Here is a 25059-nt window from a genome sequence, read left to right as displayed (position 1 = left end):
ATAGTTTTGACTTGGAGTTACACCATAGAAATTTTTTCAAAGATTTTCCGCTTTACGAAAAATCGTTTTGTTATTATCATCATTATTTTGTGTTATTGTTCCAAAATTTCAAAAAGTTGTCAGAAAATAGAAATAGAAATAAAACATGTGGTACATGACTCTTGGTGTTTTCTCATTGGAAACTTTCGAATTTCTTAAGCATAGTCAACTTTTATCTTTGTAGGTAAATACGATGTGAAGGAAAATCATTGAAATTTATATATATATATATATATATATATATAAAAATTCCTACATGTGTTTGTTTAATCCTGAAGCTCCTAACTTTACTATGATGGGAAAATATCTTGCAACCAGGGGTACGGGGTCAGAGTCGGATTGATTTTGAGATAAGGGAGTCGGAGGCTTTACAATTACAGGAGTGGGATTCGGTCATGCCCTATGCTTGTAAGCCCAAACCACAAGTATGCATTTTTTTTTTTTTTTGAGCAATCACGATTGCTTATTGTTCTCATTTGACCGTTTTTGAGGTCCGTGCCTTTTTCAGCTTGGACCAGAAGCCTTTGCAGCACCATCGCCCACCGTCCTCTGCAGGCGGCGCGGCGTGGCTGCTCCGGTCCTGAGCTGGTCGGAGGCGTCCATGTCCTACACACACGCACGCTCGCACACTCACACACACACACGCCTACGTGCATACACACAGGTCTACGCACACACACCAGCCTACACACTTACACACACAACTATGCACACGTAACCGCCCAGGAGGAGAGGCAGGCTTGGAGGGGGGGAGGGACAGGAGCCGTTTCTAGAAACAATAACTCCAATGAGTAGGGTCCTGTCCCAGTTCGTGATTGCGAAAAACATAATTTGAATTCAAAATTTCAGAATTCAAATTAATTTTTTTTTAATGTGCTGTAACAGGGTTATCTCTCTCTCTCTTTCTTTCTCTCACACACACATATGCACACACTTTGTGCTTTATTTTAAAATCTCTTAAGTCTATGTTATCTTGTTGTTGTTGCTTTTGTTATGATTTTTTTTTTATTATTGCGACTGCATTTTTGCTAAACATAGGGTGTTTTTTTCTCTATCTAGCAGGAAATTTAGTAAAATATAAATTATGTTTTTTCAGTAGTTCTAAGGTTTTTTTTTTTTTTTTTTTTTTTTTTTTTTGTTCTTTTTCTATTCTTATTTTTCTAAGCTCTAAATTAGAACTTTGCATACATACATACATATAGGTAAAAAATTCCACCAGAAACTTAAGCCATTTTACCCCGTTCTGAGAATACGTATAAATACGTTTTTTCTCCTATCCACGGGCCCATTCTTGTGCGTTACCATCTGCCTCCCAATGTGCTGGAGCTCGAAAACGACGCATTAGCCGACGGGCCATTAGCTGCAACTGCGCCTGTAATACAGTCAAAAGGCACAAAAAAGTGGCGGGCGGGAGGGATAGAGCAGAAAGAAAAGGGCATTTTGCGATTCTTACCCTTCACATTCCCCTTTTACCCTAATATTCTGCATTTGCAGACATTACCACTGTCATTCTGCGGATGAATCTTTTCGAGGAACAAAAGGAAATATAGAGGGGACAATTCCTGAACACACAGCTTGCAGGTATAGGTTCAACCCTTATTACTCGGTGTTGCCATCAATGTATTCTAATGTGCAGCAATTTAAACAGTTTTTCTGAAAATTCAAGAAAAAGCACGCGTAACTGTTATTATTGCGGAAATTTTGCAAAATTATTGGAATATATGCTCTTTATTTTTACGCAGCTTTCTTTAGGGTTCTTATAATTATCATTTACTGCGAAATACGAATATAAAAAACGAATTTTTGCTCGGCACATAACGTGGTTCCAATCTTAAATATTCATTTTACATGAATATACATTCAATTATTAATTCTTTAGTTTTTAAATACACAGTTTAAATTATTTCTCTCAAAGACAATTGAACTAAACACTAATCAAAGCCTAAAAAGGCGACTATTTCCACATGCTACTCTATCAATTCATACCATACTTTTTTACACCCATTCTTTCCAATATAAAATACTGTACAGAATTATATTTTCAACAGAAATAATAATAAAACAAAGACAAAAAAAATCGCTGCATAATTAAAATTGATTAATATTTAATTAACGCAATTGTTTACAATAGGTTTCAATAAAGAGTGGGGATCATCATAATCGTAATTATTCTTCTTACTTTATGCACATGCCGTAAGAAAAATATTTTGAATAATTAAATAAAGGATAAAGGAAAATTCAAACTTAATCCACGATATTAAAATGCTTCCATAAATAATAACAATGAAAAAGTCACATTTTCAAAGCTCCCACAAAAACATTTCGAAATGATGCAAAATTCAAGATGCCAATTTTTTGTCGTAAAAGGTCAAAAGAAAGATTATTATTTATATTTTTCTTGAATTTCAAATAGAGTATTTTTCCGAAGCACAAGGAGCACCAAGAGAGCACAGTTTTTAGGATCAGCACTTCAGAATCCCTAGGATTATGTCGTTTTGCTAATCCTAGCATATTGATGATGAAAATAAAATTATTGTTACCTCCCTCTCTCTCACAAAGAGAGAGAGAGAGAGACCAAAAAAAAAAAAATATGTCTGTGCCACTTACGCAAGCTTAATTTAACAAAAGATCACTTATTAGCATTAAAAAAACTGCCATTTCTTGCATATGTTTCATTGTTCAATGCAATTTTTTTAACATTAAAATTTCACGTATTAACAAATAATATTAAGCAAGCGAAATTTTCAGGATGTTCTAATTTTTTTAGCTCTTCCTTAAAAACAGCTTTTTCAAGTAATTAATTTCTCTCGTAAACAATGGGTTCTAAATCAAGAATTTACTCGATTCCTCTATAAAAACAATAACAAGCTATGTTTTCATTCAAATAATTCGGAAATTGCATCCATCGATACAATACGTTTCAAGCTATTATAAACTATTTTTAATATTTAAAACACTGAATAGTTATTAATTAATGAATTAAAACATTATTCCAGAAAAGGTAAATATTCTAAAATTAAAAATACATTCCAAAGTTATCAACTTTGAATTGAAGGAACTTCTAAATCCTACAATATTTGTCATATTCATCGTCGCATCATTTACTAAGTATATTTAGAGCGGCATATTACATAAATTTAAAAAAGCAAAATTTCATCCAGATTGGAGGGCAAAACATTTAATTTTAGTTTGAAAATGAAATTCACTAATTAACTTAAAAATAATATTTCGTTTTGATATTTCGTTTATTTGTTATAACACTAAGTGTTTTTTCCTCCATAAGATAGTTCTTGTCTTCTAACACCACCTTTTAGTTTATTCCAAATGAAAAATTTATAATTTGTTCTTTTCTAACTGAGAGAATTAGTCGTCTGCAAATGAAAACAATTAATTGGCTCTTTTTACACATTTCACTAAAAATTTCAATTGTAATTAAAAACCAGAACACTTTTTGAATTTTTCATTTAGTAAACCCATGACTCAACTAATTATGCCATTTTGAAAAAATAAAGTAATTATTATTGCATCCTGAATACGGCCCCTGCATCAAATGATTCTAGAAATTCTTCCTAATATTTACCGGAACATAAAAAAGAAAAGAAAAATCTTGATTCGCAGACGATAAAAAAGCTTTCCCTTTTTTTTATCATTTATTTAGTTCTTTTGTAGCCGTCATTAAATAGATACTTAAGCTTCCAATTGCAGCAGGAAGTCCATTTTTCAAAAATATTTATTTTTCTAAAAGCTGTTACAGACACATTAGATTTTAAATGCTTCATTTAAATAATCAAAGAGTAAAGGCACAAGCTCTTTTCCAATTTCAACCATTTTGATGTGTTTATTTATTTTATTAGAATCGCATATTTTAAATGAGGTTTTTCCCCCCCAAAGGAACCGTTAGGAATTGAAGTGAAGTAAGTCAGATAATGTTGGAGTTTTAAATGATCTTGAATAGTACTTAATAGCCAAGATGGCGTAGCATTGAGAACTGAAAAGATAAATAAATTATTATTCGGAGCAGAAATGAAGAATACATTTCGGCTTTTTTTTTTTTTTTTTAGTTTTCAAACTTTGCACTTATTGTGCTTATTACTTTTCGGTTTTTTTTTTTTTTTTTGAAAAAGATTACTTTAAATGTAAATTATGTAAAGATGCTATTCATATTGAAATGTATATATTTCTATATTTCTACTAATCTAATTATGATCCAAAATGTTCAATGAAATAGTTTTGTTGAGTCGACGCATAATTTATAATTTATTAAATAATGACTAACATTGGATGCGCAGAAATTTTCAGGAAGGTAAAAAACGCTTTTAGCAAAACTGTTTATTACCAATGTCAGTTTCTACTCACAATCATTTAATAAAACTTTATCTGTAGTAAGGCCATTCCACGGAAAACGGTCTTTTTGTCCTGCGCGTAACGCCTCATATATTTTCATTAAAAATAATACTTTTAAATATTAATTTTTAAAAAATTCTGCTTAACAAATTACAAACTTATGTGTGGTTTCTTAAGCAAAAAATTCCATCATTACCCTTTAAAGCTAATTACTTTTTAATGTTATATATGAACCGTCACATGAGGGACAATAGGTTGACTTTTTCGAGGAATGGTCCAGTAGTATTCCTGAATTTAACTCCTTAAATTTTTTTCCTGGTAACAAATTAAATATTCTTATTTGCGACGCAAGTCAGGTGACATCATGAATCTGCAACGAATTAATCCTATGAAAATAACATTTTTTTAACTAGATGTGGTAATTATAATCTTATGCTTGAGTTCTTTTTGATAGAAGGTTTGACGGAATTGAAATCTTGTGCTATAGATAGATCGCGTTACTGTTTACAGTTGTATATAAAAAGATTTACATAAAACTGAACATGAATCTTGAACTTGAATACCTTGTCAATTTGAAACTTCTACGACTACAAGTCAACTTAATTTCAAATTTTGATCTCTGGAAACACTGGTTACGAATTTAACACTTCCACAGTTACTTTTTTCATTCGATTTCATTATAAGAGGCTGCTTTAAAAATAGTTTTTAAAGTCTTTCTCTCTCTCTATCTCTCTCTTTTTTTTTTTTTTTTTTTTTGTTTTGCAGTCAAACTTCGATCAAAGCCGTTTTCTTCTACTATTCCTTCCTTTAAGACATTCAGTTATTAAAAAAAAGGAAAGAAAGAAAAAAAAAAAGAATAGCAAAAACAAAAAAGAGAGCAATCATTAAAAAAAAGTTACTTTCCTTATGAAAATAATTTCTTTTTTATCTTTGATGCCAATAACAATTACTAAACTTCTGTAGGGAACTGCATCATCAAAATATAAATATGGTTTGATTGAGACCAAAAATTCTATACTTTCTGAACTTAGCTGAAGACTTTCTTCTATCTCCATCAGTGCTCAACCTTCTCAATATTCTAGTTTGATTCACTGCGCCAATTCGTCTAGTAGAACATGCAAAATGTCTCCTTTTTGATTCCCCGAACGTGTACTGGTGTAGAAAATATCATCGCCTCGATTCCACAATTTTATAGGTCACCAACCGTTTTTACTAAAGGGTCTCATTGTAAATTTTTGGAAGCGAGGCGGGCAAGAATCCAGAAATATTTCATTTTGGTTGATAATTTAGCGCAAGGCCCTACACCAACGAATGTTTTTCAACTGTGCGCTCAGTGGTAGTTTCCGAGATTTTCTAGGCTCAGTTTTTTAAAAGCTGCTTAAAAGAAAATTAATTTGCGAAATTAAAAAAAAAAAAAGAAATCACTTTTTGAGCTTCCCTTGGGTTTTTGCGATGGCGTAGGTTGGAGACCCCTGCACTATTTCATTCATTGCGGATTAACTTCCTCCTTCCCCGAATCCACATTTTTTCATCATATCGCCATACGTAGTATGGAAACATGAAATGATAACTTTTGTCAATTAAATCGTACACCAATGGCTATTCAAACGAAAATTATTCCCTTTGGAAAAATGAAGCGGGCATCATGTTAATTTTTTGCATCTGAAGTAAAAATTTAAACAATGGATTCAGCTGGTTTTTATACTTAAAGTCTCAAATAAAATCATGACTGGCTTGTTAACAGAAACACCCATCTTCAAATTTTTGAAATAAAACAAATCAGTTGTTTGTTTAAGAGTTAAAAAAAACTTGAAGTAATAAAACAAACAAAACAAAATTCGAATCTTAAAGCATCAACACCAAAATTTAAAACCCAAAATCAACTTTGAACATCTTTTTTAACACCAACTCATTATTGAAAGTATTTGTTACGATACCATTATTCCACTCGACTCGTAAAAAGTAAAAAATAATCATAACAGAAATGGTTATGAACGAGAATTTGTCTGTAAAAATGCGCTTTAGGAGAAAATAATTATCATTTGGAATAAAAACGACATTTCGCTTGATATATCACATAATAAAAGTGCCGTTCTTTTGTAAACAGCTGTTTCAACGAGCTCGAATTAACGAAATTCTACTCTTTATATTTACGGCTTAATTGCCGCAATAATTACCATTCTTTTACTCGCTGTTCTCTTTTATTATTTTTTCCGTTTTCTGTTTTAAAACTTGACGTTTATGCAATAAATTCCTTCGTGTAGAACCGCAAAAACTGTTTCGTAATTAGTGAAAATGAGTACAAAGATTTTTTTTTCTGCTTTAATTTTAAATATTTTTTGCGTTGTTTTCGCTTTGTCGTCATTGTAATTACGAACATTAATTAGTGGTTTTACAACGTGCTTGTTTTCTCATAATTAGTTCTTTTTTTTCTGAAGTTTTATGCATATATATCGCTCACGGGAATTGCTTGTCCGAATGAAATAATACTTCGTTTATTATTTCCTCCGGGAAATTTTGAACATTAATTCATAACAAATGTTTTTTTATGACATGGCAACAATTAATTACCTTTTCATATTTTCAAAGCTCATTTTGGTGGAAAATGGAAAATCGAATTTAAAAATTCGTAAAAAAAATGTTTTTTATTTGAAATTACGAAGTAAGTGCCGTATGTTTCGTCTACATTTTATTGTAAAGTATTAATAAAGTTCAGTTCATTGTATTTCGTAACATTAAGTTCTGGCATCGTGTTATCTTTAAACGTTTTCACATTATGCTACCTTTAAACCTTTTGACTTTATGATAAAAATGGGGTTATTTCCTTCAGTCAAAAGTACTATTTTTAGTCACAGAAATTGATAGAATGAGCAAAAAAAAAAAAAATAACATGGACCCAGAAAATACTTTCATTTCCCCAGCAGTTATTTTTTAATTAATTTTTTAAAATGTCCGATTTTTGAAACAATATGACGTCACAAATGATGCACTTTGCCGCATCTTTCTACCGCGATTCCACGTTATGATAATCAAGCAGCGAATTAAAAATTGCCTGTACGCTTGCTATCAACTATATCGTTGCCAGTACACGTAAGTAAAGATGAGAATTAAATATTGTGCTCTTCTGAATGGCATCAGTGAATGGCATTTCATCATTTGTGATGTCATCGGCAGAAGCGTTAAACAGTAAAAGTGAAGCGATTAAAGTAATTTTTTAAAAATATAAAACTTAGTCAAATTATTTAAAAAATGGTCAGATTCTATATTTTTAAGCATGCACTTTCAGGAAAAAAATACTTTTAAAATTTTGGAAACAACCCCATTCTCATCTCATTCCACTTCTGCTTTATCTTTAACGTAAAGTCAGGGCTTAATTTGCATTGGGAGCTCACAGGAGTTCCTGTACTTATTTTCCGTTTTATTGAAGTGAAACATCTTATGCGAGGACTTTGAAATTCTGGCTCGCAAGCTTTTTGTGTGACGGAAGTGACGTAGTTATATTTTAATTGTTGCCAAAAACAATGAAAATATAATAGTAATTATATAGCTAGTTTTGTTACAAATTTAATTTTAAGGCTGACAAACTGAATTTGAAGGGAATCTAGGTTTCTTAAGTATAGAAATGTCACTGTATTAAAGATATTTATCTTGCCTCATTTTACTTAACCATACTCATTGCTTAATTTCTAACCAAATTTTCCGAGATTCCTTTCAAATTTGGTTTGAAATAAGTTTATATATGTATCCATAGTATATATTATTATATTATTATCCATACTATTAAAATCTGTTCGCGTCCGTCCGTCTGTCTGTCCATCTGAAGATAGATCTTCTCGAGAATCGCTGCGAAGCGAGAATCGAACGAGAAACCGATCAATTCGAAATTTTCCAAAGAAAACAATAGGACCAATCTCTTTATTGTGCGACTTTAATTAGCGAGATATTAATTAAAACGTTAATTAACATTACGTTATTCAGGAATTTTTTTTCTTTCTTATTGCCATTTTGCATATGGGTGAGCAAATAAAATTCTGATAATTGTTTTAAAAGATATTTTTTTGGTTGCTGTCCAAATCTTAAAACAACGTTTCCACCTAGAACTTTATTTTAAACTAGTGGTACCCGCACAGCTTTTCCCGTAATAGAAAATTAAAAGGTCTTTTGATTCGTCTGTATATTTACAAATAATGTATGGTGAATTTTCTCGCCAATTGACTTGTGCCCATGTTACGGTTCCCCGTTATGATAATTTCGTAATTTACTCGTCCATCTTATGATAATTTTGCTCGGGAAAATGTCCTTAAAATTGGAATAGAAAAAGAACAAAATTCGAAAAATCGCTTCTAGGTGCACACCCCCATGCTACAAACTAATTCTGTGCCAAATTTCATGAAAATTGGCCGAACGGTCTAGGCGCTATGCGCGTCATAGAGTCCTGACAGACAGAGATCCGGACAGAGAGACTTTCAGCTTTATTATTAGTAAAGATTCGTTTAATTTCTCTTTTATTCTGATATATAAATATTAAAGCTACTCTTTAAAGCATTTTTTTCGTTCAGAAATTTTTTGTGAAAGAGAATTCGGAACTCCAGCGCTCGAATACGCTACCTTGCGGTGATTTACAAAACTGCAAATGAAACTAAAACATTGCCTCGTTGCGTTCCACGTGTGTCTGTTGACGTAAACACAGGCAGTTTAGTTCTGAGTATTTATTAACGCAATCGATGTGTCTTAGTTTGCTTTTAGCTACAGAAATTAATTCGTCCCTTAGTAGTATTCTCGAGCTTCTCAAAATAATGTTAGTTTTCATTATTTCCTTAATAATTGGTGAAAGCGAAAATTCTGGATTAACAAACTTGGATAACGTTATACAAGGTAAAAAATTTTATTGTTTTGTATGAAATTGTAAGAATATGGGGGTTTTTTTAATCTTAAATTTATTAAACTTACCATATTTTACAGCAGCATTTAGTTGGAATGGACAGTATGCAAAATATTTTCTTGAATATATTATCGTAGAACAAAATGAATAACCGAGAAAGAATTTACTTTATTCCTTTTATTCTCAGCTGAAAGGTTTCGCCAAATTTGTTTAGGGTTATAGTTTTAGTATACTGCGAGCAAAGTAGCCTCGGCGAGATTTAACGTTTTTAGTTAAACCATTTTTAATTTTTATCATGAGTGGAATAAAATGGTAGTAAGATTACAGAATTCGATAAGTAAAAAGAAATAATGGTCAATCAACTGAAAAGAAAACTACCACCATATATCCGTGAGAATTTTGTTAATGATTTGCATAACATGACACAATTAAATCGTAACTCAGAAATTAGAAAAATCGAAACAGAAAATTTTTAAGTTAACCGATTCGGGAATTCGAGAGAAATAACTCAGCTACAAATGGAAAACAATAAGCGCTAGCCAAGCAAGGCAAAAAAGTATCATCTTCTTTCGATTACAATTTGTAATGTCATATTGAATTTTCTAGCATTAATTGTTATTCTTGTCAAGCCACTATTATTATTTAGTTTTATCAAGAATTGATAAATATCGAATTCAACATCGTGGAAATAGCTGCTTCTACGAACTACGTAGTGTGCATTAATCTTTGACGTTTAGTAATGCTCCTTGAATTCTCATTTCTTTCTACGTGGACCAGAATATCCACAAGACTTTGAAAATTAATTTAAAAAGAATAAAGCGAAAAAATCATACGTACGAACAAAAATCACAACACTTTTAGCATTTTCTTCGTTACCATGTGCGTCTGTTTTAGTTTTTAAGTCCGCCATTAGACAGTGACTTCAGTGCCCCCTATAGTTCGTTGGAGTTGCGAATTAGCATCGTTTCTCTTTTATTCTAAGCATTGATTTTTATTTCTTTATGTTGCCATTTTACATATTTCTGTTAATGAATAACATTTTAACAATATTCTTTCAGTGGGACTGACGTCATCAAAACAACCAATCGGGTTAATTGGTTGCTCTATTCGAACAAAACCTTTATTTATCGTCTGCCCTTTTTTTATTCTTTACAGTCAACATTCTTAATTCTCAACTCCAATAATCTTTAGGGGGCGCTGCAGTCGCTGTCATGGCAGATAAAAACGGTAAAACAAACGAATGCCGTAACTAAAAACTTGCTTTTACGCTTTGTAAATGACAGTAATTTTTAATCGTTTTTGTGGGAAGCTTACTTTTTTATTCTTCTGAAATTACATTACACCACAAACTGTCTGAAGCCTGTAATTTACCACAAAGAAAACGCGTGGAATGCAATGTTTTACCTTTTTCTTTAGTATTGTTAATCACCGCAAGGTAGCGTATTCGAGCTCTGGAGTTGTGAATTCTTTTCAGCATATGAAAAATATTTCTTTATATTTATTTATTGTAGTGTACGTTTATCATTATCAACCTCATAGTTCGGTAAATTTAAGATGTGCGACTAATTATGTTTATTTTGTTGGACTTTTTCCTTCACATAGGTGAGTTTTCGAATTATAATAACTGTCTTTTTCCTTCCTGTTTAGTTGAAGAACACGTTAAATTAAAATTGTTTGGATTTCTTTAATGGAAACAAAGTTGAACGAAAAATTGCTTTTAATTATTTCAACTAAAGCTTAATTGGAATCTGATGACTTGGTATTAAATTAATGCTTAGTGGTATTTATTAATACTTAACGCTTTAGTTTCACGTAAGCAATCTTAACGCGTTTGAAACTGATTTCAGAGTACTACAAAAACATCAACTACTGGACATCTCTTTTGTTTTTAGGTAGCCCGTGCAACGCCGGGTGCACAGCTAGTTATTGTAATAACAGACGATTTTGACTATGAATGAAATCTTTATTTTGATGCTTACGATGTTTTATTGTTATCAAAGCAAAAAATTTAAAAATTATCATTTTAAAATTAAATGTCACAAAGTAATTTTTAAGTATTCTTAGTACGCTTTTTCTGTCTGTAAAAGATGCTAAACTCATTGCATATTCAATCTCAATTTGTCTATGAGTTTTAATTTCGTATGTCGCTAAGAAAGAGTCGTATAGTTTTTTATGTTTCTTTCCTTAAAGTTCACGTATAAACACGCTCTCGCTATATACTGAGATAGATAAAAGGAATGACGAATTAAGACTTACTTTTACAATGTTTAAATTAAAAAATTGTAATGGGTAGATTACAACTGATTTAAAAGTTCAGAAAAATCACGTATGATATTGTACAAGCCAGAGAAAACAAGATACATTAGTAGATCGCAAATTAATCGTTGTGACAATGTTTAAATTAACCACATAAACTAAAAATTATCGAATGTTGTAGAAATGAAAAACACTTTGAAAAAACTTGCGTCTGATATTATAATTTGCAATGCTTTATTATGCTTAAGGCAACATAACTATCAGTATATGTGCAGGTCCATGATGCAACGCAGTACTTCCCTTAGCTCAAAAATATAAAGAGAGATAGTAGCTTCAAGTACATTGCATTCACTGTATTTTTTAATACACTTTTATAATTTTTTTTAATATTTTTTGTTTATAATACTGTAGCTGCATTGAAGTTTCGTAGATTATATAACATAATACCTATTAGTTGTAGTTTTTACTTATATCACATTTTTAAAGAAAAAAATAATCAACGGCAAAATTTGCGGGATTTAAAATTTTCTAATTGCATATATCAGACGGTATAAACTGTTTCTTTAACGCAGAAATCTCTTTTTTTTTTTTTCATTTTTGCTCACTGTGAGCCCCCATCTTCTAAGAGTAACCTAAACCACTAAACACCTTGGTACAATGGTTCCCCCGATACTGTAGTTATGCTCATGCTACAGTTACCATCAACAAAATACAATTACCATTAAAAAGATACAATTACCATTAACTTTTGAATTTCAATCATTTTGTTTTGATTTTCAAAACTGTTTTGATTTTCAATTCTATGGCCCAGCCTCAACCTCTCAATCATAGATATAGCTAGTGATTTTTTGAAGGCTTGAAAATGCTCCTTGACATTTTGGAGAGGAGTGAAATTCCTTTTGGAGGAGTAAAATGTACAAAAACAGGAAAGACCGTATTAGTGCGGTCAAATCCATAAAATACTTTTTCAAGCATGAAATGGATGAAATGGAAAAGAAGTGATTTGTACTGTTCTGATTTTTAACGTTTAGATCGTTTGACTTTTGCACAAATAACAAAACATTCAGACAGAATACTCTAAAATTCGAATATGAAAAGTCTTAAGAAGCTATGTTTTTTATAAGACGTTGTGGTGCGGCTGGAGTGAACTGAAAAAAAAAAAAAAGAAAAAGAAAAAGCGTTCCATTGCTCAATCAAGTTGAATTCTCAAAACTCTTCATTTTTATACGCTGTTAACATGTGTTTTATGAGCTGAATTGAATAAACAAGTTTCAACTCGATACGTCTCACCGTTCCGCAGATACTTGAATTTTTAGTTAGACAATTTTTTTTATCATGAATTTTTAAACAATTTCATACCTACTTGAAAACTTGAATATCTACTATGATCAACGTATACTTTAAACCTGTACAAATATATTTCACGAATATCCTTTCATTAAAATTTTCCATTTTTGTTAATTGATAAAAACACCCCTTTTTACCTGAATGTGAAAAGGTGTAAAGATGTTCCAGTTATTGAATTTCAGTGATTCCCTTTTGCTATTGCAAGCTGCTTTGAAGACATTATAAGCCTAGGTTACACGATGACCCATAATAAAAGCATAGCTTCTGACAACCGCTCTCGCGAGTGCTTTTTATTTATTTATTTATTTATTTATATTTATTTATTTATTTATTTATTTTTACTTTGTTTATTTCTAATACAAAGTGTGAAAACATTATTGACTAAGTTTATGAAGTGTATTTCCGATTTTAAAATATCTGAGCTCTTTATTAGTACGAAATAATTAACGTTATTTTTTCAATTGTTTCCCACGTAGGTCCAGCATCTGGCGTGACGGTTGCTGGTCTTGGATTCAACTCTATGAACGGGTTAGCGGGGATCACCCCCACCTCCGGAATAACGTTCCCGCTCCCGGCGACGTTCCCCTGGGCCGCGGCGGCGCGCGGGAAACCTCGGCGCGGAATGATGAGGCGCGCCGTCTTCAGCGACGCACAACGGCAAGGCCTGGAGAAAAGGTTCCAAATACAAAAATACATCAGCAAACCGGACAGGAAGAAACTAGCGGAGAAACTTGGGCTTAAAGATTCACAGGTGAGGATTTCTGTACCGCTTTTCCACTTAGCATTAGGCAGTGGCGTGGCAAAGAGCTCCTCAAGGGGGGTGTCCGGCTTAAAAATGGATAACTCTGATAGTTGGGAATGTTAATAAAAGCAGCCATAATTTAGTTTTAATTTTGTATAGACTGTCGACATGCATAAAAAAGATTAGATGATGAAAAAAGAATTTCAAACAGAAGAAAATAACTTTAGTTTCACCAAAGTTCAATTTTGAGCTACAAGGAAGGGGTCCGGACCTGGGGCAATCCCTTCTGCTACGCCGCTGGTCAGTGGCGTACATAGCACCTCCCCAAACACCGCGGTGCGATGGGGCGCAAGAGGTATGAAAGCGCACGCTCTGAAAAACATAACACTGAACATTTTTTTAAAATCTTATTAGGGGGCGCACTTATAAATTTACGGGGGGGGGGGGGGTGCGCCGAAGTCTATGTATTGCCGCTGGTACTAGGCATTATTCAAGTTCTACTTTTTGTGTGTGTGTGTGTGTGTGTGTGTGCCGTGCATGCGGGGGGATTTTGCTCAATCCATTTGCACGGGTGTAACATTTTTGCGCATATATTTGCATTTTATTTCCGGAATTGTTAGCTTTGGCTTTTCATTTAACATTGTAATATAAGTAACCATTTTGAATCATAATATAAAGAATCAACTTTCTAAAAAAAATTGTAGTTGAAGAATTATGATTTGTGTACATGTTATTGCGTGTGACCGTACTGTCACGCCTCATCACGCACCATTTTTTAGTACAAAAAACTTTTTTGCACATTCATATTTTCCAGTGTGATACATAATGGTAATAACAATAATAATAATAATAATAATAATAATAATAATAATAGAAAAATAACAATAATAGTAATAATAATAATAACAAGAAAAAAATAATAATAGTAATGATAATAATAATGATAATAATAATAATAATGGCTTCCTGAAATAATTTTTTTTTTCTCTCCAGAAAAATGTAATAACTCTTGGAAAAAGCTTTTTCTGACGGGACTTGTATTTTTTATGCAGATTTCACAAAACATATATATACATATTCTTAAAAGTATGCTTTAAAAATATGTTTCGGTTCTTGCTTTTTTTCCTACATTATGTGTTTTAAGCGCGATAAACCGAAAAAAAAAAAGCGGAAGTTATGAGACGGATTACAAACACGAAATGGAAGTGACGTCTTGAATTATTGACAATATGGCGATGTCTGGTTCAAGCTGTCACCAAAAAAAAACAGGACTCGCCTGGTTAAATTTGTCGCAGTGACTACATCCTAATTGGCGAAACTTCCGTCAACTATCTCTGTAAAACGATCTTTTCTGCATAGGTTCGCAACACGCTGGGAAGTGTGTTTACTTAAAATGTCCCCTCCCTCACTGTTAGTCATTTTTACATTGCATATTTTGTTTCTTCTACACGTTCCACTTCGTTATTGTTATTGAAATTTCAGGTTTCAGTATCCAACATAAACAAAATATTTAATTTCTTTAAGTTTGTAAGGGTCAACTTCAATGTTTACTACTTTTAAGAGTGTTGGGAAAGATTTAAAAAGTTGCGTACACAAATGAGTACAGGTTTTTTTTTTTTTTTTTTTTTTCAATGAGAATACATCAAAAATGTAAAACCAATGATGTAAAACATGCTTCGGCCGTAATACATCGAAGAAAAAAATCTATGTCTTAACAAAAACATCGATGTTTTTAACGTCGCATCTCAAACTCCGAATCGATTATATCTATAAGATTTGTTTGATTAAGAATTTTTTTTTCTATTAGTTTCTCTGCTAACATACTTAGTTAAGAGCTTTTACTTCGATTTTAACTACTCATACTTTATTTGTTTGAGTAAAAATGGAAAGTGCATTTATTACAAGTTTAACTCTCTATTTAAGCAACTAAACTACGAGTTATTTAGTTAATCGTATTAGTCCAATACATACTCCATGGCATATTATATGCATTACATTAGATTGTTGGTAATACAGTAATGATAGTGATCCATCCAAACCGTACCACGCGAATGTAATTTGCAGAGAGACCAGCGTACTAACCCCATCTCCTGTATTGATTGGAGAGTCACCAAATAGTTTAGATACGCACAGTATGTCCTTGTCATTAGGGCTTTGGTATAGCCAAAATCCATATATAGCATGTTCACTAATATTATCATACATAGGGATAGTTATAGCCAGCAATATGCTTATTGGTTGAAATCTCTGCATTTAATGCACAAGGTTGGGAAGCATTTGGGTTACATTAGTTTCTATGAGTGTTTATTTATTTACTTTAAATAGAGGCATAAGAGCAAATCTTAAATATACATAAACAATTAAGAGTCTAAAAGCAAAAAGCACTAAAAATACTATTGATTAACAGAAGATATCATTTATCAGGTTAATGCTTTGACCAGAGCTAGTTTTTGAACAGTGTGAAAATTTTTTGTATCATAGTAAAACATTAAGCACGTAAAGTGTAAGTGCCAAAATTAAAAATTTAGTAGAAGAAATTATTTATTTTGTTTCCAGAAATGGTATTAATTGCCCTGGTAGGTGCTCTTAAACAACCTGATTTAGAAAACTTTTCAGTGAAAACCTACCTAGATTTTCAACTAGTGTCAACACATTTTACTCAAAACTTTAAAAAGTTCACTTGCATTCCTTTGCTTCTCGTAACCTCAACTGCAATCCAAATTACTTAAACGTCCACAACAAAAGAAAACTCTAGAGCATAGAAACGTATTTCAAAATAATAACTGCCCATATTTTCGTATGTTATCAAGTTCTGCTAGTTCGAACGTTTTCCTATCTTTGAAGTTAGACAATGATCTTGTAGTAAATGACATATTTATTTCGAATTATCTATGCATGAAACTAAAATCGTATATCGTATCCAAAATGGCGGACAGAAAATAGTTCTAAAACCGTCTAAAAGTGCATCTAAGTTAAAACATTTTAATTGATATATGTAGTTATTTTTTTAAAAAATTGGTAGAACTTTTACGGTTCTGAGTCAGAAAGGGGAGAAGGGGTTGAAGTAAAAAAAGAGCAGTTAATAAATGACCCCAACTAGTGGACAAGCAAAGTTTTTACAGTCGTTTTCTTTTTCGAAATGTATTGAGGAAAATGACCACTACCAATTCATCTAAGAAAACACTTTTTAAATCTTTTTTTTTTTTTTTACTAAAAAATACGAGACGATCAGTCACTAGGGTGTGTTCATTTACTGTTTGCTATACCCTACATGATTTTTGCAATTCATACCATTTTTTTTTCCAAACTGATAAGCATTACATTTCCGTAATTTCTGATATCAATGCTCAAAATTCTAAATTCAAGTATAATTTTTTAATACGTAGGAAAAGGAACTGACTATCAGAAAAAATTCTTCCCTTGATAATAAGTGAATGGATAAAATAAAGAAACAATTAGAGCAAAAATTTTGTAAAAGCAGTCTAAATTTTTTAGTAAAATATTAATAGTAAAATGAGATAAAGTAAATAAAAGTGCAAATAAATGCGGTAAAAGGAATTAGGAACTTATTTGAAACTATTATCTAACTTTATAAAAGTTTTTATCTTTATCTATTTATTTACTCATTCATTTATTGTCACTTTCTCCACAAAACAAAAACAAAAAAAAAAAAAAACTTTTTTGCAGAATACACAAATTCTGCGATCCTTTCCTTCAATAAAGGTTAAAACAAAAATAAGAACCATTCTTTTAGTCTTCAATACCAACCAAACAAAACAAAAATATATCAAACAAACATAACAAAATAAAAATATATATTTTGTAATTGACAATTAAGAATTAAGAAAGATAAGACAATTAAGTGTGCATGCATATTTTGCATATTTTAGTGTGTATTGATGCGACTGATTTTCAGTGAGTAAAAATATTTATATTTTTAGCAATATCCAAAAAAAAAAATATCTCTGTGAGATTGAGTAAAAATAATCAATATTGAACAAGTTAGTCCGAGAAATATTTCCTTCCACTTTCGTCAGCTATACTCAGCGCGGCGCAATAACTTAAAATATCTACAAATCACAGAACGGGAAAAAATAGATAAAAAAGTATGATTTTATAAAAGCGAAATAAATCCTTTTATTTCCAACCCAATCCTTGATAAATAAAATCCTATTAAAATGGCGCAGAGCGCATATATTTATATACACATAAACGCAGCTGAAATGGTGGAATTTATAGGCTCAGAGCACCAGCATTTGGGAAGAAAGAAAAAAAGAAGAAGAAAGAAAACTTTAAAAGCCGAGGTTGAAAAATAAAGAAGCAATTGAAAAGCAGAATATATATTCTTTCTTAAATTCAAGCACTATGGAAGGTTCTTTGTATTCGCACATTGCCAATAAAGCGTGAAAAAAAAACAGATCGAAATTCAATGGAAAAATATGATGACAAAAATCTCCGCAGAAAAAGGGGGAGAAAAAATAGGCAAGGAAAATAATCCTCAAATATTATATTATATATATAGAAGAAAAAGAGTCAATTTTGCCTTCTTCTGATCCTTGCAGTGATGAAAATCCATCTTTTGCTTTCAAAAATCTCACTTAGTTCTGAATATATATTTATTTTTTTTAATAAAAGCAAATAACAAAGAGTAAAGCGAACGCTACTTCATATATAAGTTTAGAAAGTTTAGAAGTAAATTGGTTTGAGTCTTTCTTTATGCACTTTATGCATTGCTATATTTGATAACAATCTGATTTTTAAAATTTTATTTTAATTTCATTTTTTTAACTTTCACGATTAAAATATTCCTATCAGGCTTCAATTAAAAAAAACACAGTGTCGAAATATTTATCTGGAAAATTAGAATCACAGTTGCAACTTCTTTCCAAACATGAAAAAGCATTATTTGTGAGACTAATCATAACTCGATAGCTACATGCTAAATAATTGTATTTTGGATTTAACTTTACTTTTACATAAGCAATGGAACATGAATTTTTTTATTTCCGCATTCATAAGTTTCTTTTACTGTAATAAAAATAATATTTAATGTTTATTTTGGGATCATAATTCCATTTTCGTTTTAGCATTCTATTGAGTTACAAACTAACAAATTAATACTTTAAAACTGCAATTAACTCCTTTTGCATTTAAATTTCACACCATATATTTCAGCTAGAAAGCGCTTACTCTTGAATATGCAATTTTTTACCTTTTCCTTCTAAAAAGTCCGCTTTAAACTTTCTCACACTGTATAAAAATTGATTTAACACAGTTAATTTCTGTACGTGAAACAGTGGCACGAACCTCCACGTACAGTTAATTAATGAAGCACAAGTTTCTTATTAATGCAAGAACACCTCATTTATTCGATCATAATTACATTCATGCATGAAGTGTTGCAAATAATACACTTTTTTTTAATTTAATTTTCAAAAGTAATTTCCTAACACTGGCCCTTCTCACATTGACTACTTCCATCCAATACACATCCATCGCGTACTGTCTCATACACCCACAAAATGAAGTCGAATAAACCTTTGTGCTTGAAAAGTAAAATAAGATGTAACAACGTTTATTTTCAAATATTGAAGATCGCAGCATTTTTTCAAATGGGGTCGTTTCCAAAGTTTTAAAGTATTTTTTTCTGAAAAAGCATGCTTAAAAACATAGTATCTGACTATTTTTTAAATAATTTCTTTAAGTTTAATATTTTTAAAAAATTACTTAAATCGGTGCTCTTTCATCGTTTAACGCTTCTGCCGATGACATTACAAATGATGAAATACCATTCAGTGCTGCCATTCACGGTTCAAAATATTTAATTCGCATCTTTACTCATGTGTATTGGCAACGATATGGTTGATAGCAAGCGTAGAGCGCAATTGTAATTCGCTTCTTGATTATCATAACGTGAAATTACGGTAGAAAGATGCGCCATAGTGCATCATTTGTGACGTCATAAAGACCACGCCTTGTTTGAAGAATTGGACATTTAAAAAAAAATAATTAAAAAAAAAAAACTGTTGGGAAAATAAAAGTATTTTCTGAGTCCATGGTTTTTTTTTTTTTTTTAGTGACAAAAAGTACTACTTTTGACTGAAGGAAACAACTCCATTAAACGTTCTTACATCTTATTTTATCCACACAATCTTTTTCTGTATAAATCATCATTCAAATTCTGAAAATTCCCAATTTCCACAACGCACAGCACTTAACATGTAATATTTTACTTTCATTGTTACTAATACTATCACTTCTATTCAACTCTTTATTACATTTCCCGCAACTTTCTTTCACTAACAATGCTGTTCATCAAGCATAAGCACCTGAAGGATAAAAATAGTTGCGGCACAATCTCATCAGAAATCTTTTTTTACTTCATATTGACAGAATCCAAGATAATCTACGGAATATGTATTGCCACGGTGATGTAAATATTATTGGATAAAAGCAGCTGTCATCATTAGTTTGTTATTTATGGCAATACAACACCAAACATTCATTTATATACGATAATAAGAGAAAATAAGAAAATTATGAGTACTTTTATTACGAATGTCGTGTTTATGTTCTACGCTCCGTTGATGGTCGCATTTTTTCTTCAGCATTACTTGTTACAATTTAGTTTACATTTTATCTTGACCTTGAACATCATTGTGATCTTTTCAACAAACTAGCTAACGAAACCATCAATTTCCCTTTTTTAACACTATATTGTCAATACCAGTCTTCATTACTGTCATGCATTCATGTGTTTAGTTTTATGTATTTTTTCATGCGTGATTGATATAATCACGAGCTTTGTTATACAAACTCTTTCCGTCCATACTTGCTCTTGTTCTATTCGATATTAATACGAGTTATAATTTTGGGTTTATATAATTGATTTATGTTTACAACTAAACGGTTTGAAACACTCTTAATGACAACTTTTTTTAGTTTTAAAATCTTTAAAGTTATTATTTAATTATAATAAGTACGTTTAAACACTTAATGTAACATGAATTCAATATTTTGTTATTTGCTAGCATGCAGTTCTAAAGGTAGCAATCAAAATCGTAGAAAATATCTTGCTTATGTAATTGCTATGGGAACTTTTAATAGCATGCTTTATTTCTGAAATATTGTTTTGATCCTTTACAATGCTGATACCCTATTGGAAAAAAAAATGATACCGGAAAAAAATATACCGGCTTATGAAACATCGGAACCGGTATCATACTTCCGGTATGTCAGTATTTATACCGGAACCGGTGTTCCATAAGCCGGTATAATTCAGATCCCGGTATCCCATACCGGAACCGGTGTTCCATAAGCCGGTATAATTCAGATCCCGGTATCCCATACCGGAACCGGTATCCCATACCGGAACCGGTATCCCATACCGGAACCGGTGTTCCATAAGCCGGTATAATTCAGATCCCGGTATCCCATACCGGAACCGGTGTTCCATAAGCCGGTATAATTCAGATCCCGGTATCCCATACCGGAACCGGTATTCCATACCAGAACCGGTATTCCAATAATACCGGTATTCCATGCCGGAACCAGTACTCCATACCAGAACCGGTATTCCATACTGGAACCGGTGTTCCATAAACCGGTATACTTCATATCCGGGTATTCCATACCGGGACCGGGGCTCAATACCGGAACCGGTGTTCCATTAGCCAGTATACTTCAGATCCCAGTAGTCCATACCGGAACCTGTGTTCCGGTATACTTCAGATGTCGGTAGTTCCTACTGGAACCGGTGTTCCATAAGCTGGTACTTCAGATCCCGGCACTCCATTTCCGAATGGTTGTTCTATTTTGGAATTTATTTGGTTCTTCAAATCCCGGTAGTTTTAGCCAGAGTTGTTGTTCCAACTTCAGTTGTACACCGATATTTCTTTCTGGTACTGGTACAGCACATTTCGTTACTTCCTATCGCGGTAGTATATTCTGGTGATTCTCCAGAATGGTCTGTACTGACTTATGATGCGGGAATAGACACTGGTGCAGTCCATTTTGATGTTAAAGTGTACTGGCATTGCATAAGCTGGTACGGTGCATGGTGCCAGTAGCATACTGAAGTCACTAGAATACCAGCATTGCATTAGGTATATTTACGAAGCACAATACTTTAATGTAACATAATTAAATCGACTAAAAATGCGACTTATCAATATCCAAAACTTAAAAGAAGGGATGCAAAATTACAAAATTAATCAAAGCTATATGTAGTGCATTATCGAGTAAGCGATTAAAAAGTAAATATATTTAGTCAGAACAAAAATGTTTAATTGCAATATATTATTATGAGTCCAGCCACTTCAAGAAATTCTTTAAATGACAATAGTTCTTGAGAAAATAGAGAAGATTTATTTACGACAAGAAATATCGTTAGCAACTGCTAAATTAACCATAGCAATTAGGCAAATTCCATTAACACCGTAAACTCAATGGTCACACACGTATTTACATCACAATACGCAAAAACAAATCATAAATCTGAGCATGATACGCAAAATCTGAGCATGTTTGGCACCTCTGTTTTGTGCACAAAAAGTGCACTGTACAAACAGCACACTCTGTACAGCTAAATTGTACAATACTTTTCATATGCAATCACAATGCTCAGACTTAGTGCAATTTTTTACATAATGTTTTCATTGTGTAGAGACTACTGTTTGTCCGCAATATTTAAAATGAAAAAAAAAAGAAACTGAAAATTAAAGTTTCTTAATTTTAGCATGTTTATTAAAAATAAATTTATTTAGGAGAACATATCAAAAGTATTGTTCAATTTTTGATGAAATATAAGAAATTCTAAAATAAAGCCTGTCGTGGAGTGGAAATCATCTTTGTTACCAAAAATCTGTTTATTACTCCTGAAATTCAGCAGCAGTTGTTACAACTGTTACTGCAGTTATAACTTTTTATTGAATACATTAATAAGTTAAAGTTGAACAAAATATAGATTTTAACTTACTAACATATATGGCAAGAATGTCCTTCCTACCAGGAATGATGATGAACCCCCTCCCCCAAGCAAACAAGACCCCAAAGTTGAGATCAATAAACCCTTTAAAATGTCTATGGCATAATCTGGATTAATAAATCTGGATCACTGTGTCATAACCCAAATTTAATGCTCTTTCTTGCCACAAAAGGTTTTCTTGTGCATGCTTACGATATAAAACTATATAATCAATGGTGATGCATTAAAATTTCATAATTTAGAAGCAAAAATTTCACACATTCAGTATGCATTATTAATTTAGACAACAAAAAGTAAATAATAAGGGCCACATTATAATTTTTTCCAAATATTGTAACATTCGAGTTTAAACCACTTAAAACTACAATTGTGTAGATGTTTATTCTCCAATATTTTTCAGCTGTTCGTGTCAGTTTTGTTGCTGTATAGCATAGAAAAACATAGTGTGTTATCTATATAACTCACAGCGTGTTACTGGTTTCCATGGTTTGAAAATATATTTTGATACCTATCAGATATTTTCAAATTTAAATAATTAAATGTATTGTCAAATTGTTGCTGTTTATTTTCCTACATTATTCTTATAGTATATAGATTTAAAATTAATGTTTCTTTCATTACTTATACACCCAAACCTGTTTTTATGCGGTGGATGGTGACCGCATAAAAAAAAATCCCATTAAAAAAATATCGTTCGAAACTTCACAAGTAGTTATAAAAGGTTGTTTTTGCAACACAGTTAAAAAAAAAAAATGTGGTGGATAGGGAACGCATAAAAAAAGTCTCACAAAGAAAATAACCCCAAAATTAAACAAAATCAAAATAAACCAAGTGAAGATAATTTTGCAGACTTCTGAAAAATTTCCTGAACAAGGAAATTTTTGGGAGGTCAGTGACTTCCCATCAGGATGCCCATGTCCTCACTTGAAGATATTACTTCACACTCGTTTTATAAATAATTTTCATACACTGCACAAAAACAGGTTTGCATATAAATAAACATGTATTTAATGTAAAAATTTATTCACTTTAAATGGTATTAAATCTAGCTGATATCTACAATTTTGAAATATAATTTAATATAAGAATAAAATATAGCATAACTACAGTTGATATTGACTATATTTTGGTTATTGACTATAATATTTATATACTCTATGAAACTGATTACAAATATACACACAAGCCTTGTAAAGAATCACAGTCAACATGAAATTCCTTGGAGTTATTTTCACTAACAATTTTTTATTCAACAGCCACATAATTAATCTTCAGAAAAAAGCATTCCAACGCCTTAACTACCTCAAAATCATAGCTAATAATAACAGTGGCACCAATGCTAAGAACCTTGTTATCATCGCAAATAGCCTCATTAGGGGATTAATTGACTACAGTTCTATCGTCTACGACGCGGCTAGCCTTTCCAGCCTCAATAAGATTGAAGTGATCTACAATAGCGCTCTTCGATGGGCTCTCGGCCTCCCTCGTTGGACTCCTCTCCCTATCCTCTACCAGGAAGCTAATGAAAACCGTATCAGCGACAGACGTGCTTCAATGATTATTAAGTATACCCTCCATCATTTCTCCCTTGATTGGATGTCTCCTATTTCTAACAAAACTAAAGAACATAGTATCGATAACCGCTTCAAAAGAGACAATCACCACATCTTTCCCCGCCTCTTCGACTATCTCAGAGACAACAATATTCACTATAACAAAATAATAAAGAAAAGATTTAAAGAAGACCTGATCAACATTAATAATTTTTACATTATCTCAGATGGCCTCCCTTTCCAAGACAAGAATATCAACTCGATTATAGCACGCTCATACTTTTCTGAATATCAAACCAATTTTCTTCAAGGTAAAATCATCCTCAGCACAGATGGATCAAAGAATAATAATTTCACCAGTATCGCTGCAATCAACGTTTCTCATAATATCAATGCTGCGGCCATCATTAATAATAATGCCTCTATATTTACAGCTGAAGCCCTAGCTATATCCCTTGCTATCATTGAATTCGCCAATAGCTATGAAGATTACGTTCTTTTTTCTGACAGCAAATCCATTCTAAGTGCCCTCTCTTCGTTCAATCTGAAATCCCATTCAGCTATTTTTTATGCCATCGAAGCAATTGTTGAAGCCCTGCACAAAGTCAAATCTATTACCATTATTTGGGTCCCAAGCCACCTTGGAATTCCGGTAAACGAAAAAGCAGATCTCCTCGCCAGAAATGGGCCCTTTTTAAGCCGCTCCACGTACGATATTGCCTCTGAAGACATCATTACCATGAACAAAAAAGAACTAAAGTCAAAAATCAACAGCGACTGGATTAATTGCAAGTATTTCAACCATAAACCCTACCTTGGATCCATCAAAGATTACATCAACTGGACCCCTAACAGAAAACTTGGAGTTCTCCTAACTAGACTTCGAACTGGGACTCTCCCTGTCAACAAG

General features: G+C 31.9%; 1 protein-coding gene across 1 annotated transcript in view; it reads left to right on the top strand.

Annotated features, from left to right (window-relative positions):
- The window catches only part of LOC129220711 (homeobox protein DBX1-A-like), a 131651-nt gene that overhangs the window by 86548 nt on the left and 20044 nt on the right, over nt 1–25059 (top strand). The window contains exon 3 of the mRNA XM_054855141.1: nt 13345–13619. Within this exon, the coding sequence (XP_054711116.1) occupies nt 13345–13619 (275 nt within the window). The remainder of the gene's footprint in view (nt 1–13344; nt 13620–25059) is intronic.

The sequence above is a fragment of the Uloborus diversus genome, chromosome 4 (genome assembly GCF_026930045.1).
Source record: "Uloborus diversus isolate 005 chromosome 4, Udiv.v.3.1, whole genome shotgun sequence".
Lineage (NCBI taxonomy): Eukaryota > Metazoa > Arthropoda > Arachnida > Araneae > Uloboridae > Uloborus > Uloborus diversus.
Note: the sequence above shows the minus strand (reverse complement) of the source record. Positions and strands in the feature narration are given on the sequence as shown.